The sequence below is a fragment of the Vombatus ursinus genome, unplaced genomic scaffold (assembly GCF_900497805.2).
Source record: "Vombatus ursinus unplaced genomic scaffold, bare-nosed wombat genome assembly UNPS02005286.1, whole genome shotgun sequence".
NCBI lineage: Eukaryota > Metazoa > Chordata > Mammalia > Diprotodontia > Vombatidae > Vombatus > Vombatus ursinus.
The window spans coordinates 4,781,998-4,798,975 of record NW_020945064.1 but is presented as its reverse complement, the minus strand read 5'-3'; the positions used below and the strand labels follow the sequence as shown (position 1 = coordinate 4,798,975).

Here is a 16,978-nt window from a genome sequence, read left to right as displayed (position 1 = left end):
AGAGGACGGCGACGGGGCGGCCGAGGCCCCGCCGCGGCCCGGGGGCAGCTGGGGTGCGGGGCCGCCCCGCGTCTGCGGGGACGACGAGGACGACGACGAGGCCGCGGCCGTGAGCGTGAGCGAGGACGGCCCGGACGAGGCAGGTGGGTGCCGGCCGAGGCCCGCGCAGGGTCCCGAGCCGCGGGTTCGAATCTCCGCTGCGCCGCCCCTGCCTGGCTCTGGCTCTCCGGGCCGGGCTCCCGGGGGCAGGGACCTGCCTTCTCCATTTCGAAGCCCGTTTCCTCACCTCCCAGAGTTTTGCTGGGGGGGTGGGGGGCCTGTGAGCCTCAAACCCCCCAACCCCAGCACTTTATCATCATCATCATCATCATCATCATCATCATCATCATCATCATCATCGTGTCTAACGCCCTTAACTGACAGATGAACAAACTGAGGCCCAGAGAGGGAATCGGCTTGCCCAAGGTCACCCAGCTGATCTCCCAGTCTTTTCCTATCAGATTAGGGTTCCTCTCACCATACATCCCTAGGAATCCCCCCAACCCGATAATAAAGGCACAGATGTCCGAGGGGGCTTGCCAGCTTTGTCCCCCCTCCCCGCAGGAGCCCTGGAGAGGTGCCTCCCGACTGGTGGGGATTATGGACTCCCAGGATTTAGAGCTGCAAGGGGCCCTAGCGATCATTTAGTCCAGTACTGATACTCACAAAAATTAAATGACTTGTCAAAGTTCACAGGGCTTGGCAGATCCCAGCTCAGTCAGGTGCCAGCCTGTCCTCTAAGCTGTCAAATTTGCTCAAATTTTGATCCTCTGCTCTCTGTCTTGAGAGCTTGCAGGCAGTGGCCACCTGTGTTGTGCATCTGAAATGGTATCTCAAACCTATAAAAGTAGCCTTTGTCACAGCCTGTCACATCTGTAGCCTGTTTTTTTCAGGTCGCCATCTAGCTGTCCATCCCTACATCTTCCTTCAGTCACTAGAGGAAGTCTGCTTCGTCTTTAGCATATGTGTGGTACCTTTACTCCCCCAGAGTTCTTTCTCATGATTCTTTTCACTATAGCTTTTTTCACTATTTTCACAGGATCATTTCTGTACAACCACCACACACACACACACACACACACACACACATACAGAATCAATTCTGTCTTTTCTTGGTTGGGAGAACTGAACAGTTATCAATTAGACAATTAACCATCAGTGAACTGATGTTATGGTAGGAACTGGAACTTTGGAGGCAGTGATTCTAGGCTATGTGATCAGGCCCACAGCCAAGTATTTAAAAAATACTCTATTCAAACTGATCAACTGAAGTCAGCTTGGAATCAGGAAGACGCCTCTCCCTGAGTTCAAGTCTGGCTCAGATACTCACTAGCTGTGTGACCCTGAGCAAGTCATTTAACCCTGTTTGTCTCAGTTTCTTCATTTGTAAAATGAGCTGGAGAAGGCAATGGCAAACCACTCCAGTATCTTTGCCCAGAAAACCCCAAAGGGGTCAGGAAGGGTTGGACGTGACTGAAAATCTACTGAACAACAGTAACAAATCTGACTTCAGTGTACCCTGCTTGGTATCTAAATGAGGAGACAAATAATCAATTTGTTTTCCCTTTAGGTAATAATTTATAACATTAGAAAACTGTCATTTAAAATCCCATTGTTAGATAAGCATTTCTTCTGTATTTCTTTCTTGTATCTAGCTACAGAGTAACTAGAGAGAGGGTTGGTGTGAAAGCTACCATTTTGGTAACAGATTGGTTTGTTTCACAAGTGTTGAAAGCCACAGCTGCTTGGCGGGGACTGGTACTGTGAATGAGTTTCATCACAATTCAACTTGCTCTCCTCACATGCCACACTGTCCACTTCCTGGTACCTTTTGCTTCCTTTTTTGGGGGGTGGAAGGAGGGTGCTGTTAGTCCCTGTGATAGCCTCAGAACTTTGCTTTTCTAACCCGGTTCCCATCCTTTGGCCAATTAAGAGCCACTCGACCTTACTCACTTTGCTGGCTACCAACATGCCTTTTAGTTTTATGCAGTATTTACTTAGTTTCTTTTCCCACCAGTGACAGTTTTTGATTGGAGGCCCAAGACTGTCCTGCATCTATGTTGATTATGTTGAGAGTTAAAAGTAAAAGTCACTAGGACTTATTAGTTGTGCAGTGGTCACTAAAGTCCCAAGATGAGCTGGTCAGAACCTATCTTGAAGGTGAGTAGATGGTCTTTGTTGAGAGTCCTGGGAGAAGTTCTGGAGGAGCTGCCAAAGCTTTAGAAGATTCTGTTCTTCAGTTTCCTTACCAAAATGCAAGACGAGTCACTTTTCCCAACAGCCAGCCACTCAAAAAACTGGAAAGCCTCATTCTATCCTTGCTTCCTAAGCCTCAAACACTTTGTACTAGCCTGGACAGAACTTTGGTTGAGCTGATCAGAGCACTAAAATCTAACTGATACTGGGAGAAAGCACTGTGTGGTGCCGCACCCCGAGCCAGACCAGTGAAGGGGGCTCCATGTCTGCGGAGGGGAAAGATTCATTGTGTCTGTTTAGGGAGATACGCTGAGCCATAGGTAGCTGGGGGTAAGACCATACAGAGAAGAGGAAGTATGGTTTAACTGGGGGGAAAGGGTGGGAAATAGGAGGAAGGCTGCCTGATATTAATACTTTACCTCCGTTAAAGATGGCCATTAAAAGCATCAGAGTGTGTATTACTTAAGCCTGCCTCTCTTAGGGTTTGGGGGAGGGGAACGATATTTGAGGGTTTTGAGAATTCTTCTTAAGTGCCTCTTTAAATCATGTCTAAAGGCTATAGTCTTGTCTCTGGGTATGAATAGTAGGAGACAGATTCTGTTCCTCTTCCTACCCTCCCTTATCCCCCAGATAGTCTTTTTCCTCCTCCCCAGATTGTGGCTGATCATAGGGGCTGCTCTTGCTAGCAGAAGCAGCAGCAGGAATTGCCACCTGGGAACGGTATTCAGGGAAGGAGAGTTTCTGTAAAATGGGTGTGAAATGCCTTCTCATTCTGTGGAAGATACTCCAGAAAGACATGTTATATGATGAAGAGCACAGTTCTAGGAGTTAGAAGTGATGTGCCAGGGTTTTGGTCCCAACTTTACTGCTAACTGGTAGTAACAATAGCCTCATTTTCCTCATCTATAAAATAAGAGACCTTTAGTGATGCTGAAAATATTGCCTTGTTGAGAAAATTTGTGCCATCTTCTAAGGACCATATAATACTTCTGTACATTGTGATTTAGCTATTTTTCTGAACAGGGTTGAAAACCACAGTAGCCCAGACCAGGCTCTCTCCTATAAGAGAGAACTCTTTAGGCTCCAAGACCACACGTGGTCATATTGGTGAATGAAGAAAATAGATGTACTCTTCCTCAAGGGAAGGGGTTGATTCCTTTTAGTTTTTCTATCCATAATACTTACCACAGTGCCTGGCACATAGCAACAACTTAATAAATGTTGATCAACTGACTGATGTGACTGGCCATTCAGTAACACCTACGTGAAAATTTTTGGCTTCTATATGCCTTATTTGTTGTTGCCCATGAATATTGATATGGGAAGGTTTAACATTAGGTGTGAGGTTTGATAGTACCCTCCTTTGTGACAATCATAGTATGCCTTCTGACTATTCATCTGACTGCTGTCTCATTTTCCCTATTTGTAAAAGATGGAATAATAAGAGTAGACCTAATATTTGACAGTTATTTTTAAAAGAGCTTTCATAGTCATCTTCTCATTTAAACCTCCCAAGAACTCTGTGAGATAGGTAGGGTAGGATAGGTGGTATCCCTGTTTGACAGATGGGGAACTTGAGGCATATGGAGGATAACTTATCCACCTTAAGCTATTCAGGTAGGGAGTGACAGACCTCAGACACGTGTCCGGGCAGCATCCTCTATCTTTGTAGGGATACTCTAAGAAGAAATGAAATTATTGATGGGAGAATACCAGGAATTTTTTCAAAGGTGCTCCAGAAATACACAGTAAAGTAAAAACAGCATTAGACTAAGATTCAGATATGGATTTGAGTCTGAACAGCACTGCTTATGAAATGACAATGTGGCATGGTGGAAAAAATGTTGCCTTTGGTGTCATTAGCCCGGTTTGAATCCCGGGTCTGCTGACTGTTTCCTTTGGGAATTTGGACCAGTCACTTCTGTCTGGGCCTCAGTTTCCTCATTCATAGAATGAGCATGTTGGATGGATTCATCTCTAAGGTCCCTTTCAGCTCTAATATTTTATGTACCATAAAGTACTGGTATCATTGTCAGTCACTGGAGGTCCTCATTTCAAGTCTGGAAATGCAGGCTCAGAGCCAAACTGCATGGCTTTGACTATTGCCCAGACACATTAGTCAGTGTTTAAAGTTTGTTTGTGTGTGAAGATGCTGGGGAGGGCCTCTTTGCTTGGCAGGAATATTTGGAGTTTGATGGAGTTGTGGGTATAAATATTGTCATTTCCCCCCTTTCAAGCTTGGGGAACCAGCATTTGGGATGTAAGGGTGTTGGGAATCTCTTCTCTTCCAACACACATAGTCTAATGAGATATGGAAGTCTCTGAGCTCATGCCTCAGCCTAGCTGGGGTCCCATTTGCCTCTTCTCATTCTCTTCACAGGTCCAGGCCGTCCTCTTAGCATGGGGTACTGCCGCCTCTGTCACGGGAAGTTTTCCTCACGGAGTCTCCGCCACATATTTGGTCAGGTGCCAGGTGAGAGCTGTGAGAAGCCGCGCCGGATGGAGCAGGTCTTCTTCATGGACTTCAAGCGCCTGCTCGGAGTGCCCATTCACCAGGACCCAGCCCTCCCCCAGTTTGTCTGTAAGAACTGCCACGCCCAGTTCTACAAGTGTCACAGCATTCTCAAGTCCTTCCTGCAGAGGGTCAATACGTCCCCCACAGGCCACCGGAAGCCCCGAGGAAAGTAGGTTGTTTTTGTACCAAGATGTTGAGTTGGGCTGAATGGTGCTGTTTTGAGGTTGCCCTGAGTCACACAGCCAGTTGCTGAAGGCAGCAGGAACAGAGCTCCCAAGTCAGCAGTGTAGCCACTGAACCACATCTCATGTTGGGTTCCTAGGCTATGCCCAGCCCAGGAGGTGGCAGGGCTGTTTAGTGTCAGATTCCACTGCAGATAGGGCATGGTCTCTGTTGTATGTAGGCAAGAGGCCTGGGCTCACTGGCTTGTGCCATCTTTTCTCCCTCACCCTGCATCCCCATGTGATATCCGACTGGTGCTGCTTCCATTTGCAGGGGCGGCACTGATGATGGCTCCCAGGCTGAGACAGAGGAGGGAGCCTGTCTGGGTGAGTATGTCACCTGGCTTCTTGGGATCTTTGGTTTCCTATGATAGAGATGTTTGGTCTGATGCCTGCTATTGGATGCTAACCACCTCTGGGGGCTCTTCTGTCTTTGTTCACTTTGCACAGTGGACCTGATCACCTCCAGTCCCCAGTGCCTGCACCAATTGGTGGGGTGGGCCCACGGGCACGCAGTGAGCTGCGGGGCAGTGCCAAGCCTCCAGAACATGTTCTCTTCCGAGTACTGTGGCATCATCCAGGCTGTGTGGGGCTGCGACCAGGGCCATGACTACATCATGGATACAGACTCGAACTGCAGCGCGCTGCTGCTCGACAGCACACTGGCCGTCAAATGGGAATGGGACAGAGAGACAGCCCGTCGGCTCTCCATCAACAGCGGAACCAAGCCTCCTGCAGCTGTTCTGCAGAGTCCTAGGAGCAAAGGGACCATGGTGCCAGCTGGCACAGACAGTCAGTCGCTGCCCAGCACAAATGAAGTTCAGCCCCCTTTGGACGCCAACCCTGTGGGGCCTGAGCCAGATTCACCACCAGAGCCTCGCCAGCCCCTGAGTGGGGCCCAAGGTAACACGGCTCATGCCCCCTACTCCCTTTCAGGCAGGTGACGCCAGACTGCCCACCACAGTTGCTGGCTAATTGTTGCTCCATCGATTCTGGTCGCTCCCGTAGGCCTGTGTTTACATCCTCTCTCTGCCACTGGTCACCCTAAGTTGCTGGCAATGTTCTTGAGCTCCCTGTGTCCACCATAGTCAACTCCATAGGTGGCCATCGGTAGTGAGATTGTGGATGAAGCAGTCCATGGATCTCTGTCCTCCACCGGGGAGCTGGGCAATGGCTGTCAGGCACTTTTTGTTCCCACGGAAGCTGCTGAGAAAGCAGGGCACCGTTATCCGGCCTGGTGTCTTTCCCTTTGGTCATTTGATATACAGGACCTTGTTTCAGCAGGTTTCCTTTTAAGATTCACTTCTATTCTACCCAGCCTTCCATTCACCCTGTGCTGCAGACAGAAAGCACAGACTTGTTTTTATAGAACAAGTTGATTGTGGGGAAAGAGAAGAGTTAGTTACTTGTCCATGGGCTGTGGGGAGAGAATGCAGTAATGGCGAGTGGGTTGCCTGGGGATGGTGTGTTGTCCCCTCCTGCAGCATGCCCTGGTGACACTCCTTTGGGATAGATCATACATGGCTTTTTTCTTTTAGCTGACCAGCAGAAATGAACACAGACCAGTTATGTAGGGGACTGGATCTAATAGTATCTTTGAGCTATCTTTAATGGTAGAACTTGGACCTATATGACATGGGGGCAAGGATACTGTACTTAGTGCTCCAAATACAAGATGCCATGTATAAGGGAGAAGCTGTCTGGCTAGCAGCAGCATCTTGGGGAGGAGGCTAGAGAGCAGGTTTTGAGGTCATAGAAAAATGCAGGCCCTATGGAAACTGGTATGAAAGAGTTCTTGACTGTGCCTGAAATAGCTACTGTATTCAAGTATTCTTTCTCCCAGGCACATAGCAGTGGCTGATGATTTCACACACCGTCCTCCCTTCTAAGTGGCAATTTAAAAAAATTTATTGACCAAATCATGTTGCAGAGTACTCCAGAGCTGGATCTTACAGTTCCATTTTATGTTGGTAACACGAGCCTTTTTCTTTATTTCTCAGGGCAATTGAGTGTGAAGCAGGTTTCATCTTCAGCCTTGGATGATCGGGTAAAAGACGAGTTCAGTGACCTTTCTGAGGGGTGAGAGAAGAGTGGGTTTAAATAGCTTAAAATTTCTTCTTCACAAACTAAACTTGGTCATCTTAGACTTTTAATGCCCAGAATCATTCTCAGGAGCCCCTGCCTTCCTGGATTGAGATCTGGAAATAAAGACTAGTAGAATTCAGTGGGTCCCACTTTTTACCCTTGGCTAGGAAGTCATAAAGGAAGCAGAACCAGCATTCAAACTCAAGTCCAGATCTAACATTCATTCTAATACACCATGTTTTTGATGGTGGCTTATTATGGGCTAGAGTTGTAACCCAGACTGAGCTTCTCTCTTTCCAATTTAGAATCTCCTGGAGATGGGTCAGTGCCCTAAGTTCCAGTGGTATTGAAAGAAAAAAAATCCCTTTTCAGTTGAATTTCAATTCAGTTTTTTTTTGGCTTGGCCAGTGTTTGAAGAGTTGTTAAAACAGCTCTAACTTTTGGTATTTGTTTACCATTAGTTATCACCACTCAGGTACTCCCTTCCAGTTACCAATTTTGTCTAACTCCCAAATATTATTGTAACATATGAACTAGAAAGGAGCTTTGTTCCCTAGAGGGGAGGGGGGAAATCTTATTTTGACTTCATTGAGTAGCTTTAGTACCTAAGTGGTAGAAGGGAACAGAAATAGGAATTCCTTTAGGGTCTTAGTACTGTGACCAGGACCTGATTCAAGGGTCTATTGAGTGGAGTATGAGTCAGGGCAGTGGGGGAGATTCTGTGAGAGACATATTTCCTTCTAACTTAGACACAATTTGCTAATGAATAGACTTATTAGGGACAAATATTTTAGAGTGAAGGTCTGAGGTTTAGTTTCACTGTTGCTTTAAGGTGTTAAAATAACAAAGCTCATACAGATGGGAAACTGGTTATCTAAATTAGGCCCATGAAAAGGAGAGAAAGGCAAGTTACTAATCCACCTACCCTAAAGAGTCTCGTTATCCTTAAAAGCTGTTATATAAAATCATGCTTAGCTTAATGATAGTTTGTTCACTTACTTTGACAGGGAATGTATTTAACTTTTAAGATATTTCCATAAAGAGATAAGAAAAGGCAAATTACAAAAGATAGGGGTGAGGGCCAGGGCCTGCAGATAAGAACAGTTAATACTGCTGAAGCCTTACACTGCTTAGTCAATGCTTTGTTAAAAGGTCTTTTTTTCTTTTTCAGAGACTTCTTGAGTGATGATGAAAATGAAAAGAGGAGAAACACTCAGTCATCTGATGAATCCTTTGAGCCTTATCCAGAAAAGAAGTAAGGGCCATACATTCTTGTCTATAAGGACATTTTTGGGTAGTGAATGGTATTAAGTGAATAATTCTAGAGATTGGTATCCTGGCGTGAATATGGTGAAGAAAGTAACAGAAAAATGTTTTTGGCATGTGCATCTTCTTCCCCCAGAAAGTGCTTAGACTCTTTGCCCAGTGTGATCCCTTAAAGCCTCTTGAAATTCAGTTTGCTAAGAATGAGCCTGGGGTCTTTCTGGGCAGCATGGCTCTGTGAAGAAAGCCCCTACAGTTTCTCTCATGCCACAGATAAATGAACAAAAAGAAAAAGCATTTATTATGTGCTTACTATGGGCCAGATGCTGGGGATACAAATATAAAAATATAGTCCCTTCCCTCAAGGAGCTTATATTCTAATAAGGGGAGATAATAAATAAAAAAGTAGTAGTATTCCTGGGAAGGAATGTTTTGGACTAGGAAGGTGAATAGTCAAAGGACAATTAAATTGACTTGATCTTTCCAGGAATTTGATTTGATTACTGTTCCCAAAGCTAGAGGTAGAAAGGGGGTAAAGGAGTAGAGAAATGGCACACAGGTGGCATCATGGCATTAAAATGTCTACAGGGACTTGCCATGTAGTGAGTCTATGGGTTGGGGCAGTTAAGAACTCTCACAAGGAATGAGTCTATTAATGCCCCTGCCATATCTAAACTGGGAATATGGAGATTAATTTACCTTTGATTATATACCAGTTATTACTAAGGGATGATTGGAAGTCCATGGAAATGCAAAGAGTAGGCATTTAAAGGGTAGAGCTGCATTCACCAAAAACGGTTTCAATTATCATTTCATATTCCACCAAAGCTGCTTTAGGACTACTATTAAGAAAGCCATCATCGAATTTGGGGAATGTATAACCCAAAGACTCCTTATGGGCAATTAATATTTGATTGACACATCCCTGTTCTCTAGCTGGTGACAGGTATTCACACAGAGACGCATTGGAAAGTGTGCAATAGGCTGAAGAATTCCTTACATGACAGGTATCGGGGGTAATTTGTGAGTTTTAAAAATATCTTTTGGCTAGAATAGATCATGTTTCTATAAATGTTATAAAGGGTTTTTCTCACATCTCTGTGAAGTTAGACCTTTGGGAATTTCCCTCCCTTTATCTTTACTTATCTGCCACTCTCTATTATATAAAATATAGATGAGAACTAGAAAGCAAGCCAAAAAAAAGGTCTCCTGAACAAAAGCGGACAGCTCAGAGTTCATGTATTAAAAGTTATGCACTTTACCAAAAGGAGAGCCTCTCAGAGTCTCCCTGTCAGTCTAAACACAATTCTGACATGCTCGATTAACTGCTTTCCCAGTTTACAGCAGATTTGTACCAAAAAATTTTAAATGGTGCTACTGCAGGTAGGCCAGTGGACAGCGACAAAGATGAATAGCTGATGGTCAGAAAAGATAAATCATCGAAAATTAAAATCAAGAACTCCCAAAACATAACAGTCTGGGGCAGGGGTGGAGGTGGGGTGTGTGGACATTTTTAGTCCCATATAGTTAAATAGCTTGAGGATATGCATTTTATAGTAACTGCCTTTTATGACAATAATACTGAATCATTAAGCAACAGTTAATTTAGGTTCAGTATTTCTATTTTAAAAGGCAGAGAAGTGTATCATGCACTTTAGAAATATTTCCATCAAAAAGTACTAAAGTGTCTTGGCCCTTTAATGTATGAATTTTTAGTTAGCTAGAAAAGAAGAGACTGAATGTTTTACTAGATCACTCTTTCCCCTTTCACTCCTGCATCCTGTTATAAGGTGGGTTGGGGGTAGGGGGTATAATACATATTTACCTTCCTAGAGAGAACCAAACTATTCTTCTGGTGAATGAAGAATACGAGGTCCTGAAAAATGAGATTTGGAGATTCTGAGAGGCTAGGATCCCAGGAATATTGGAAGCTGCATGCCCATGACACTTATTTTTAACTGTGATGGTTCAAGAAAGAAAAAACTGCAAAGCCTTCTACATGAGTAGGAAAGTAAAAACACAACATGCCATACATGCAAAATATGGGTCACAGAAATCAGAAATAGGATATTAAACTTTACCCTTAGTTAAAAAAATCAATGTCTTTTATTTTTAATTCAGGGTCTCTGGCAAGATGAGTGACAGCAAAGCTAAGAAGTCAGACGAACCCAAAATTAGAAAGAAACCAGGACCCAAACCTGGTTGGAAGAAGAAGATCAAATGTGAAAGGTCGGTAGGGAGAGGGAACACTGATACAGTTGTTACCAGTTTCAGGGAAGAGTTCTGACTCCTGGTACTTTAAATTACAGGGAAGAGCTGCCTACCATTTATAAGTGTCCTTACCAGGGCTGCACAGCTGTGTACAGAGGGGCAGATGGGATGAAGGTAAGGCAAGAATTAGCCTTTTGAGTTGACAATGGAGTTTGATCCGAAGCAGTTTCACAGATGGCACAGGCACGGTTGAGAGTGTCTGTACTCACACTGAAAGCAGCATTAATGGGAAGGGATGAGGGAAGTGCTTTATTACCTATCGGTATCAGCATTTTATCTAAATATCTGTGTGTGTGTGTGTGTGTGTGTGTGTATGTTTATGAACAGAGGTACTGAACAAATTTGTATTAAACTCAAATGAAAAAAAAAAGCAGATTGAGATAACTCAATATGACCTAGCAGTCTTGAATTCCTCATATTTGCTATCTTCTGTGGTACAGTAGTATTTCTGTCTGTCTTCCTTAGGGTATTTAGGGTCACTTGGTTCAAATAATAATAATGACTGAAAAAGCATTTATTAAGCCCTTATTACGTGTAAAGCTCAGTGCTAAGTGCTGGGGATACTAACAGAAAAGGAGGATGGTTCTTGCTCTCAAAAAGTTCATATTTCTTTTTTTTTTATTTTTTTATTTTTTAGTGAGGCAATTAGGGTTAAGTGACTTGCCCAGGGTCACACAGCTAGTAAGTGTCAAGTGTTTGGTTTGAGGCCGGATTTCAACTCAGGTCCTCCTGACTTCAGGGCCGGTGCTCTATCCACTGGGCCACCTAGCTGTCTGGAAGAAGTTCATATTTCTAATAGAGGAGACCACCTATACAGGCACTTTCAGGTGCAGGTCCCATAGTCCTTAGGATGTAGTGGCAAAGCAGAAGGTAATAATGCTAGAATCCCATCATTTTCTGAGGCTGGACCCACTGACAGGGCCAAAGGCTTGGGGGACAACTGTCTTTTCTGGGTCTTCTGGTACCTGTACCTATAGCATCTGTAGAAGGATATTGCATCTCCCCGAGTTACTTTTGGGGATAATGGCTGTGAGGGTGGGGCCAGAAGTAGGACCAGTGGTTGGAGGGAGAGACGCGTTGCCACACTCAGGGCTTTTAGGTTTTGTGACTCCAAGTGGCAGTTGGTGGGGTTGAAAGTGGGCTTGGGTTGGAAAAAGCAGCTATTCCCAAGGTTCTTAGGTTTAGAGTCCTGAGTTTGAGGGGAGGTGGTGAGGTAACAATATCAAGAGGTGCCATGGTGTACTGGATGGAGGGCCAGGCCTGGGGTCAGGAAGACCTGGGTTCAAGTCTTATTTCTGATATACCTTGGGTATGTGTGACAAGCCACTTAACTTTTCAGTGTTTCTAATACTATTAGTTGCATTGGTATGAATTTCCTTACCAATGAAATCAGGTAAAAAAAAAATCGGGTTAGGACTAAGACAAAAATTTTTTATGTAGCAATTTAAGGTTTACAAAGCATTACTAAGTGCCTATGACATACAAGGGATATAAGAGCAAAAGGCAGGGAGCAAAGCTTGGGAGGTACAGGGTAGGGGAATCTTTTTATTTTCTTTAACAGAGATGCTCGAAAGTAGAATGATAGTCAATTGTGATCTTCATAAATCTTATCTTGGGAGATACAGAGACAAGTATGAAAGCCCCTGCCTTGAAGGAGCCTATATTTTGGGGCATGCAAGGGGGAGAGGGAGAAGGGGGGGGAGAGAGAAAGAGAGAGAGAGACTAATAACTACGGAGGCTTTGTATATATAAGGAGTAGCACCTCTTTTGAAGGAATGTAGAGATTTTGAGAAGTAAAGGTGAAGACGGATGTGCATTCTAGATATGGGGAACCATCTGCAGGGAAATGGGAGATGAAATGTCATTGACAGAGAAGAGTGAGCAGGTCAGACTAGAATGGAGAGTATGTGACAGAATAGAAGGAAACCAGCCTGGAAAGCTAGGTGAGAGGGAGCCATGTTGTAGAGAGCTTTAAGTATCAGGCTAAGGATTTTTCATTTGATCCTAGTTGTATGATGGAACCAGTGAAGGTCTTCTGAGGAGAGTGGTTTGATGGGATCTGTTTTAGGAATATCAGTTTGGCAGCTGTCTGAAGGTCAGATCAGAGAAGGGAGAGAAAAGCAGTCATGGATCAGGAGGCTTTTGGATTCATGGATTTTTCTCAAGCGGTAGATTTGAGTGAAGCACAGACCAATGTGAGAGATTTTGAAGCCCAGTTATGTCCACAGAAAAAAATGTTTATCTTCTCTTGTGGGGGTACAAACTCAGAGCTCACAAATATTCAAATTCAACATTTAGGCTCGAATTTTGTACTTTATTGTACAACTAAAATAAAAGCTGTGCTTCCTCAGTTGAAAGGTCTCTTCATTGAATGAAGACTTTTTCAGGTTTTAAAGACACTTATAAATGACACCCACAAAACTGGGCTTTTCCAGTATTCTAGATAGGGCTGGAATAGCAATCACTTTCTTTGTTTTTAGCATTCATGTCAGAAATGATAGGATGGACACAACCAACAACTTCTAGGTTTTTTTGGTCGGAAATTCATTTGAGATATCAAGTTTCTGGGTTGTTTTTTTTTTTTTTTACACCATCTGAGATATGTCCCCCTGTTAATTCTCTATTCTATAATCCTATACCCATGTTTGGGTCATTAAAAGGAGAAGGATGTTATCATTTTTCATTTCATTAAGACTTATTTGAAATGTTAGAGATTACTCTAGGAACATGTTTAAATACTGAGGCTCCAAGTCAAAATTTCAGAAAGGATTTCATTAATTGCCAGGTGAACAGAGGTGCATGTCACACGAGCACATGAGCATACACACACACACACACACACACACACACACACACTCTCATTTGTTCAAGAGAAGCACAGAGGAGAGGCGATCTGCCCATGGTCACACAGCCAGTTAGATGCTAAAACCAAAATTTGAATCCATGTCCAATGCTGCCTTCCCTCAAAGGGTATGAGCAGTACAGTGACTTTCAGGGAAAGTCTTTTGTCATATTATCTTTCCAAGAAGAGAATAATAAAACTGTGGTCCAAGCACATGGTCCAAAATCTGTTCAGCATCACTTTGCTCTTATTGTCTGGAAAGATAGTTTTGTGTCTTCTATTCACTAATCTCTTTTGAGGGCTCTCGAGCAAGGGTTATCGGGATGACGTAGAAGCCCTTGTCCTTACTGATCAAAAGTGTCCTCAGGTTCTTCTGTAGAGCTTAAGATGGCTACAGTCCCCTATGAGGGGAGAAGGCTACTTTAAGGGTATCCACCTATCTCTTTTTCTCATTTATAGAAACATATAAAGGAGCATCATGAGGAAGTACGAGAGAGGCCTTGCCCCCACCCTGGCTGCAACAAGGTGTTCATGATCGATCGCTATTTGCAGCGCCATGTCAAGCTCATTCACACAGGTAGGCTGACCTCTGCTCTAGAGGTTGTCGTGTGTCCTTCCGGTTTGTCTCCTTTGGTACATCCATAGTGCAGGACATTGGCAGGTCAAGCCCGCTGATCAGAATCTGGGTTATGTTTATGCACCTGGAAGACGGGTTCATAAGGCTACTTTACTTCCTTAATCTTACTCGGACACGGTCCTGGTATTTTATGAATCAAAAGTTTAAGGCTCATGATTAAGATGAGCACTATACTTACACTGTTTATTCGTGCTAAAGAAAAGCTTTTCTTTTGTTCACTTGCATATACCATGTAGTGTGTTCCCCAAGCTAACAGAAACGCAATCTCTGAGATGGAAAGGACCCCAGAGGCCTTTCAACTTAATTTAACCTATACATGACTAAGAATATCCTTGATCTTAACAATTATGAGACACAAAGGAAAATTTTTTCAGGGGTTGGGAGATTTTCATTGTTTCAGAAAATAGCAATTGTTAACTTTATATTAAAAAAAAATTCTCACCTCATTCATATATGGTCCCCACTAATTTGGGCTTAGCTGAAGTTTATCTTTACTCTAATATTCAAGAATACAAATTGTGTGTGTGTGTGTGTACACACTCCCTCCACTTAAGTAAAGCATAAACCCTGCATGATGTGGTAGTAACTATCTGACTCAGCTTCCTCATCTATAAAACAGGGACAACAATAGCACTTCCCTGCCAGGTTGGGCTGTTGTGAGCATAAAGAAAAAACCTTGAACTGGGATGGGAACGCTTGTGTTGTTCTTATTATCATCTTCAGAGTTGCACCACCCCATGGCCACCCTGCTGATGAGCCTCTCTGAGGAGCCCGGAAGGCTCTCAGGTGACAGGCACAGATGTCAAAGGCCAGGCTCCTAGTGCATTTTCCTTTACTTCAGCAAAAACAGGCTAGCTAAACAAACAGAATAAACGTGACTGCAGAGGGAATGTTTACCTAAAGAGAAATTATTTTTAAACAACTCTTCCAACAAGCATGATTAGCAGATAATTTTATTAACCCCCCAGAAAAAGAGCTGGCAACCTTCATTTGGTAACATTTCCTTAACTTAGCTTTTTTTTTTGATGTTTACTTCTATAATGTAAAATTCATAATTGAAGCTATATCCCTCCCTTTCCACCCAACACACTTGCCTAAATAGTAAAGTTTTTATTTACCCTGAAAAGCCCCAGGCAGAAACACTCTCTAACCATGTGGCTATTTGCCTGGTGCTTCTGAAGCAGACATTAATATTTCTTTTTCCTCTTCTCTTGACCATCTTCCTTGGAAATAGAAATTAGCATGAAAACAGACAATCTGGATCAGTTTGCCTTCCCTTGTTGGTTATATTTAGACACTGTGAAGGAGGAATTGAATTTGAATCTCACTTTTTTGGGGGCATTGCAGAGGTACGGAATTACATCTGTGATGAATGTGGACAGACGTTCAAACAGCGGAAGCACCTTTCAGTTCACCAGATGCGTCACTCAGGAGCAAAGCCCCTTCAGTAAGTGTGGCTTGGGCAGTTGTAATGAAAGACTTGGTTTTAGGATGTTGTTGTTTTTAGTTAAGGGGAAAAAGGGATGGATCTTGTCTTTTATTTCCCCTTCTTGCAGTGAGAGCAAATGAGTGATGATTTGAAAGATGCTTTTTTTCTCTCATGCATTTACTTCTATTACGTCTTTATACATACAGCTGCTAATTTAATGGTAGTTTTTTTTTTCCTAAGAAGTTTCTAGTTAAATTAAATCTGTTTTCAAGAGCTGGTGAGTCTGAATAGTTTGTAAATGGCAGTTCAGATCCCACATCGGGCCTGTCCTTCACTCTCTCTCTGTCTCTCAGATGTGAAATCTGTGGGTTCCAGTGCAGGCAGCGAGCATCTCTGAAGTACCACATGACCAAACACAAAGCTGAGACAGAGCTGGAATTTGCCTGTGACCAGTGTGGCCGGCGGTTTGAGAAGGCTCACAACCTGAACGTCCACATGTCCATGGTACATCCACTGACCCAGAACCAGGACAAAGCCAAACCACTGCAGAGCGAGCAGCCAACTGGTCTAATGAACCCCTCAGGGACGATGGAAAGTCAGGCTGTCAAACCTGAACTGGTTGCACAACAGGAACCCACCTGAAAGCCTGGAAAGGTTCAGTGTGGGTAGTCATTCATCCTTGTACAAATCAAATGATCAAATAGAGTTTTTAACAAAAATTTTAATAGTTTCTCCAACTCAACTGGACTCAATGGCAATAGTTTCAGCTTGCTCCAACACAAAGATAACCATGCTTTAAATTTTTTTTTTTTTCTGCCTGTGCATATGTCCAATGCAGCAGGGTTTAAATGGAACAGAATCACTCTGAGGGTATGGACAGGTATGTATACATCTGCTTTCCCCTGTGGATTGGTCCTCACATTCTCGGTCATGGAACAGCCCCTCAAGTCTGTACTGTAGCTGTTCTTCTGCAGGGCAAGAGGTTCATTTCCCCTGAGAAAGTGAGTGACTTGGAACCAGGCTCAGATTTTAAATAATTGATTACCCCTGCCTCAAAGCAACCGAAGGTATTTGTAATCCACTTTTTAGTGTAACAAGAGCTCCATGGTTATGCTTGTAATAAATTATTTACAAAGTAGCCTGGGCTGATGAACAGTGGTATTCTGCTGCCTCTGTCCAGCAAGAAAGTGGTCTTCTTTCTATTCCTCAGTTTAAAACTGCTCAGGAACCACAGCCAAATTGCTGTACCAACAAAAGCCATCCTTGGGACAAGGCACTCCCAGCACAGCCATCCTTCAGAAGAGAAGCGGTTCACCATATAAGTCAGCATCTTCAGGGGACTGCTGGCTACTCAGGAGGGCAGCTTTCACCTCTGGGTCCAACTCTTCACAGGTGGCCAACAGCTGTGAGAAAACACATACTTTGTGGGCTGCAGTTGCTTGCCAGCCCATCCTATAGCACTTTGCTAGCTAAACCCAAG

At 43.7% G+C, this 16,978-nt stretch overlaps 2 protein-coding genes across 6 annotated transcripts in view; one reads left to right on the top strand and one right to left on the bottom strand.

The window, feature by feature from the left end:
* Positions 1-49: 49 nt before the first annotated feature.
* On the top strand, positions 50-16,223 carry ZNF276 (zinc finger protein 276). Its single transcript, XM_027847641.1, has 11 exons — positions 50-143; positions 4,616-4,919; positions 5,246-5,298; positions 5,422-5,874; positions 6,972-7,050; positions 8,228-8,311; positions 10,441-10,548; positions 10,629-10,704; positions 13,892-14,009; positions 15,417-15,516; positions 15,852-16,223. Exons 2-11 carry the CDS (start codon positions 4,636-4,638, stop codon positions 16,138-16,140), a joined length of 1,644 nt encoding a protein of 547 aa, XP_027703442.1. The 5' UTR covers positions 50-143; positions 4,616-4,635; the 3' UTR covers positions 16,141-16,223.
* The window catches only part of FANCA (FA complementation group A), a 101,913-nt gene continuing 101,134 nt past the window's right edge, over positions 16,200-16,978 (bottom strand). For all 5 annotated transcript variants that reach the window (XM_027847636.1, XM_027847639.1, XM_027847638.1 and 2 more), the window contains one exon: positions 16,200-16,901. In XM_027847636.1, the coding sequence (XP_027703437.1) occupies positions 16,794-16,901 (108 nt within the window). In that variant the 3' untranslated portion in view covers positions 16,200-16,793. The remainder of the gene's footprint in view (positions 16,902-16,978) is intronic.

Excerpts from the sequence above, each read along its gene's own strand:
- ZNF276 (XM_027847641.1), top strand. The coding sequence starts at position 4,636 with ATGGGGTACTGCCGCCTCTGTCACGGGAAGTTTTCCTCACGGAGTCTC. Across the intron at positions 7,051-8,227 it reads TTCAGTGACCTTTCTGAGGG|AGACTTCTTGAGTGATGATG; the intron begins GTGAGAGAAGAG and ends TTTCTTTTTCAG. Across the intron at positions 15,517-15,851 it reads TCAGGAGCAAAGCCCCTTCA|ATGTGAAATCTGTGGGTTCC; the intron begins GTAAGTGTGGCT and ends TCTGTCTCTCAG.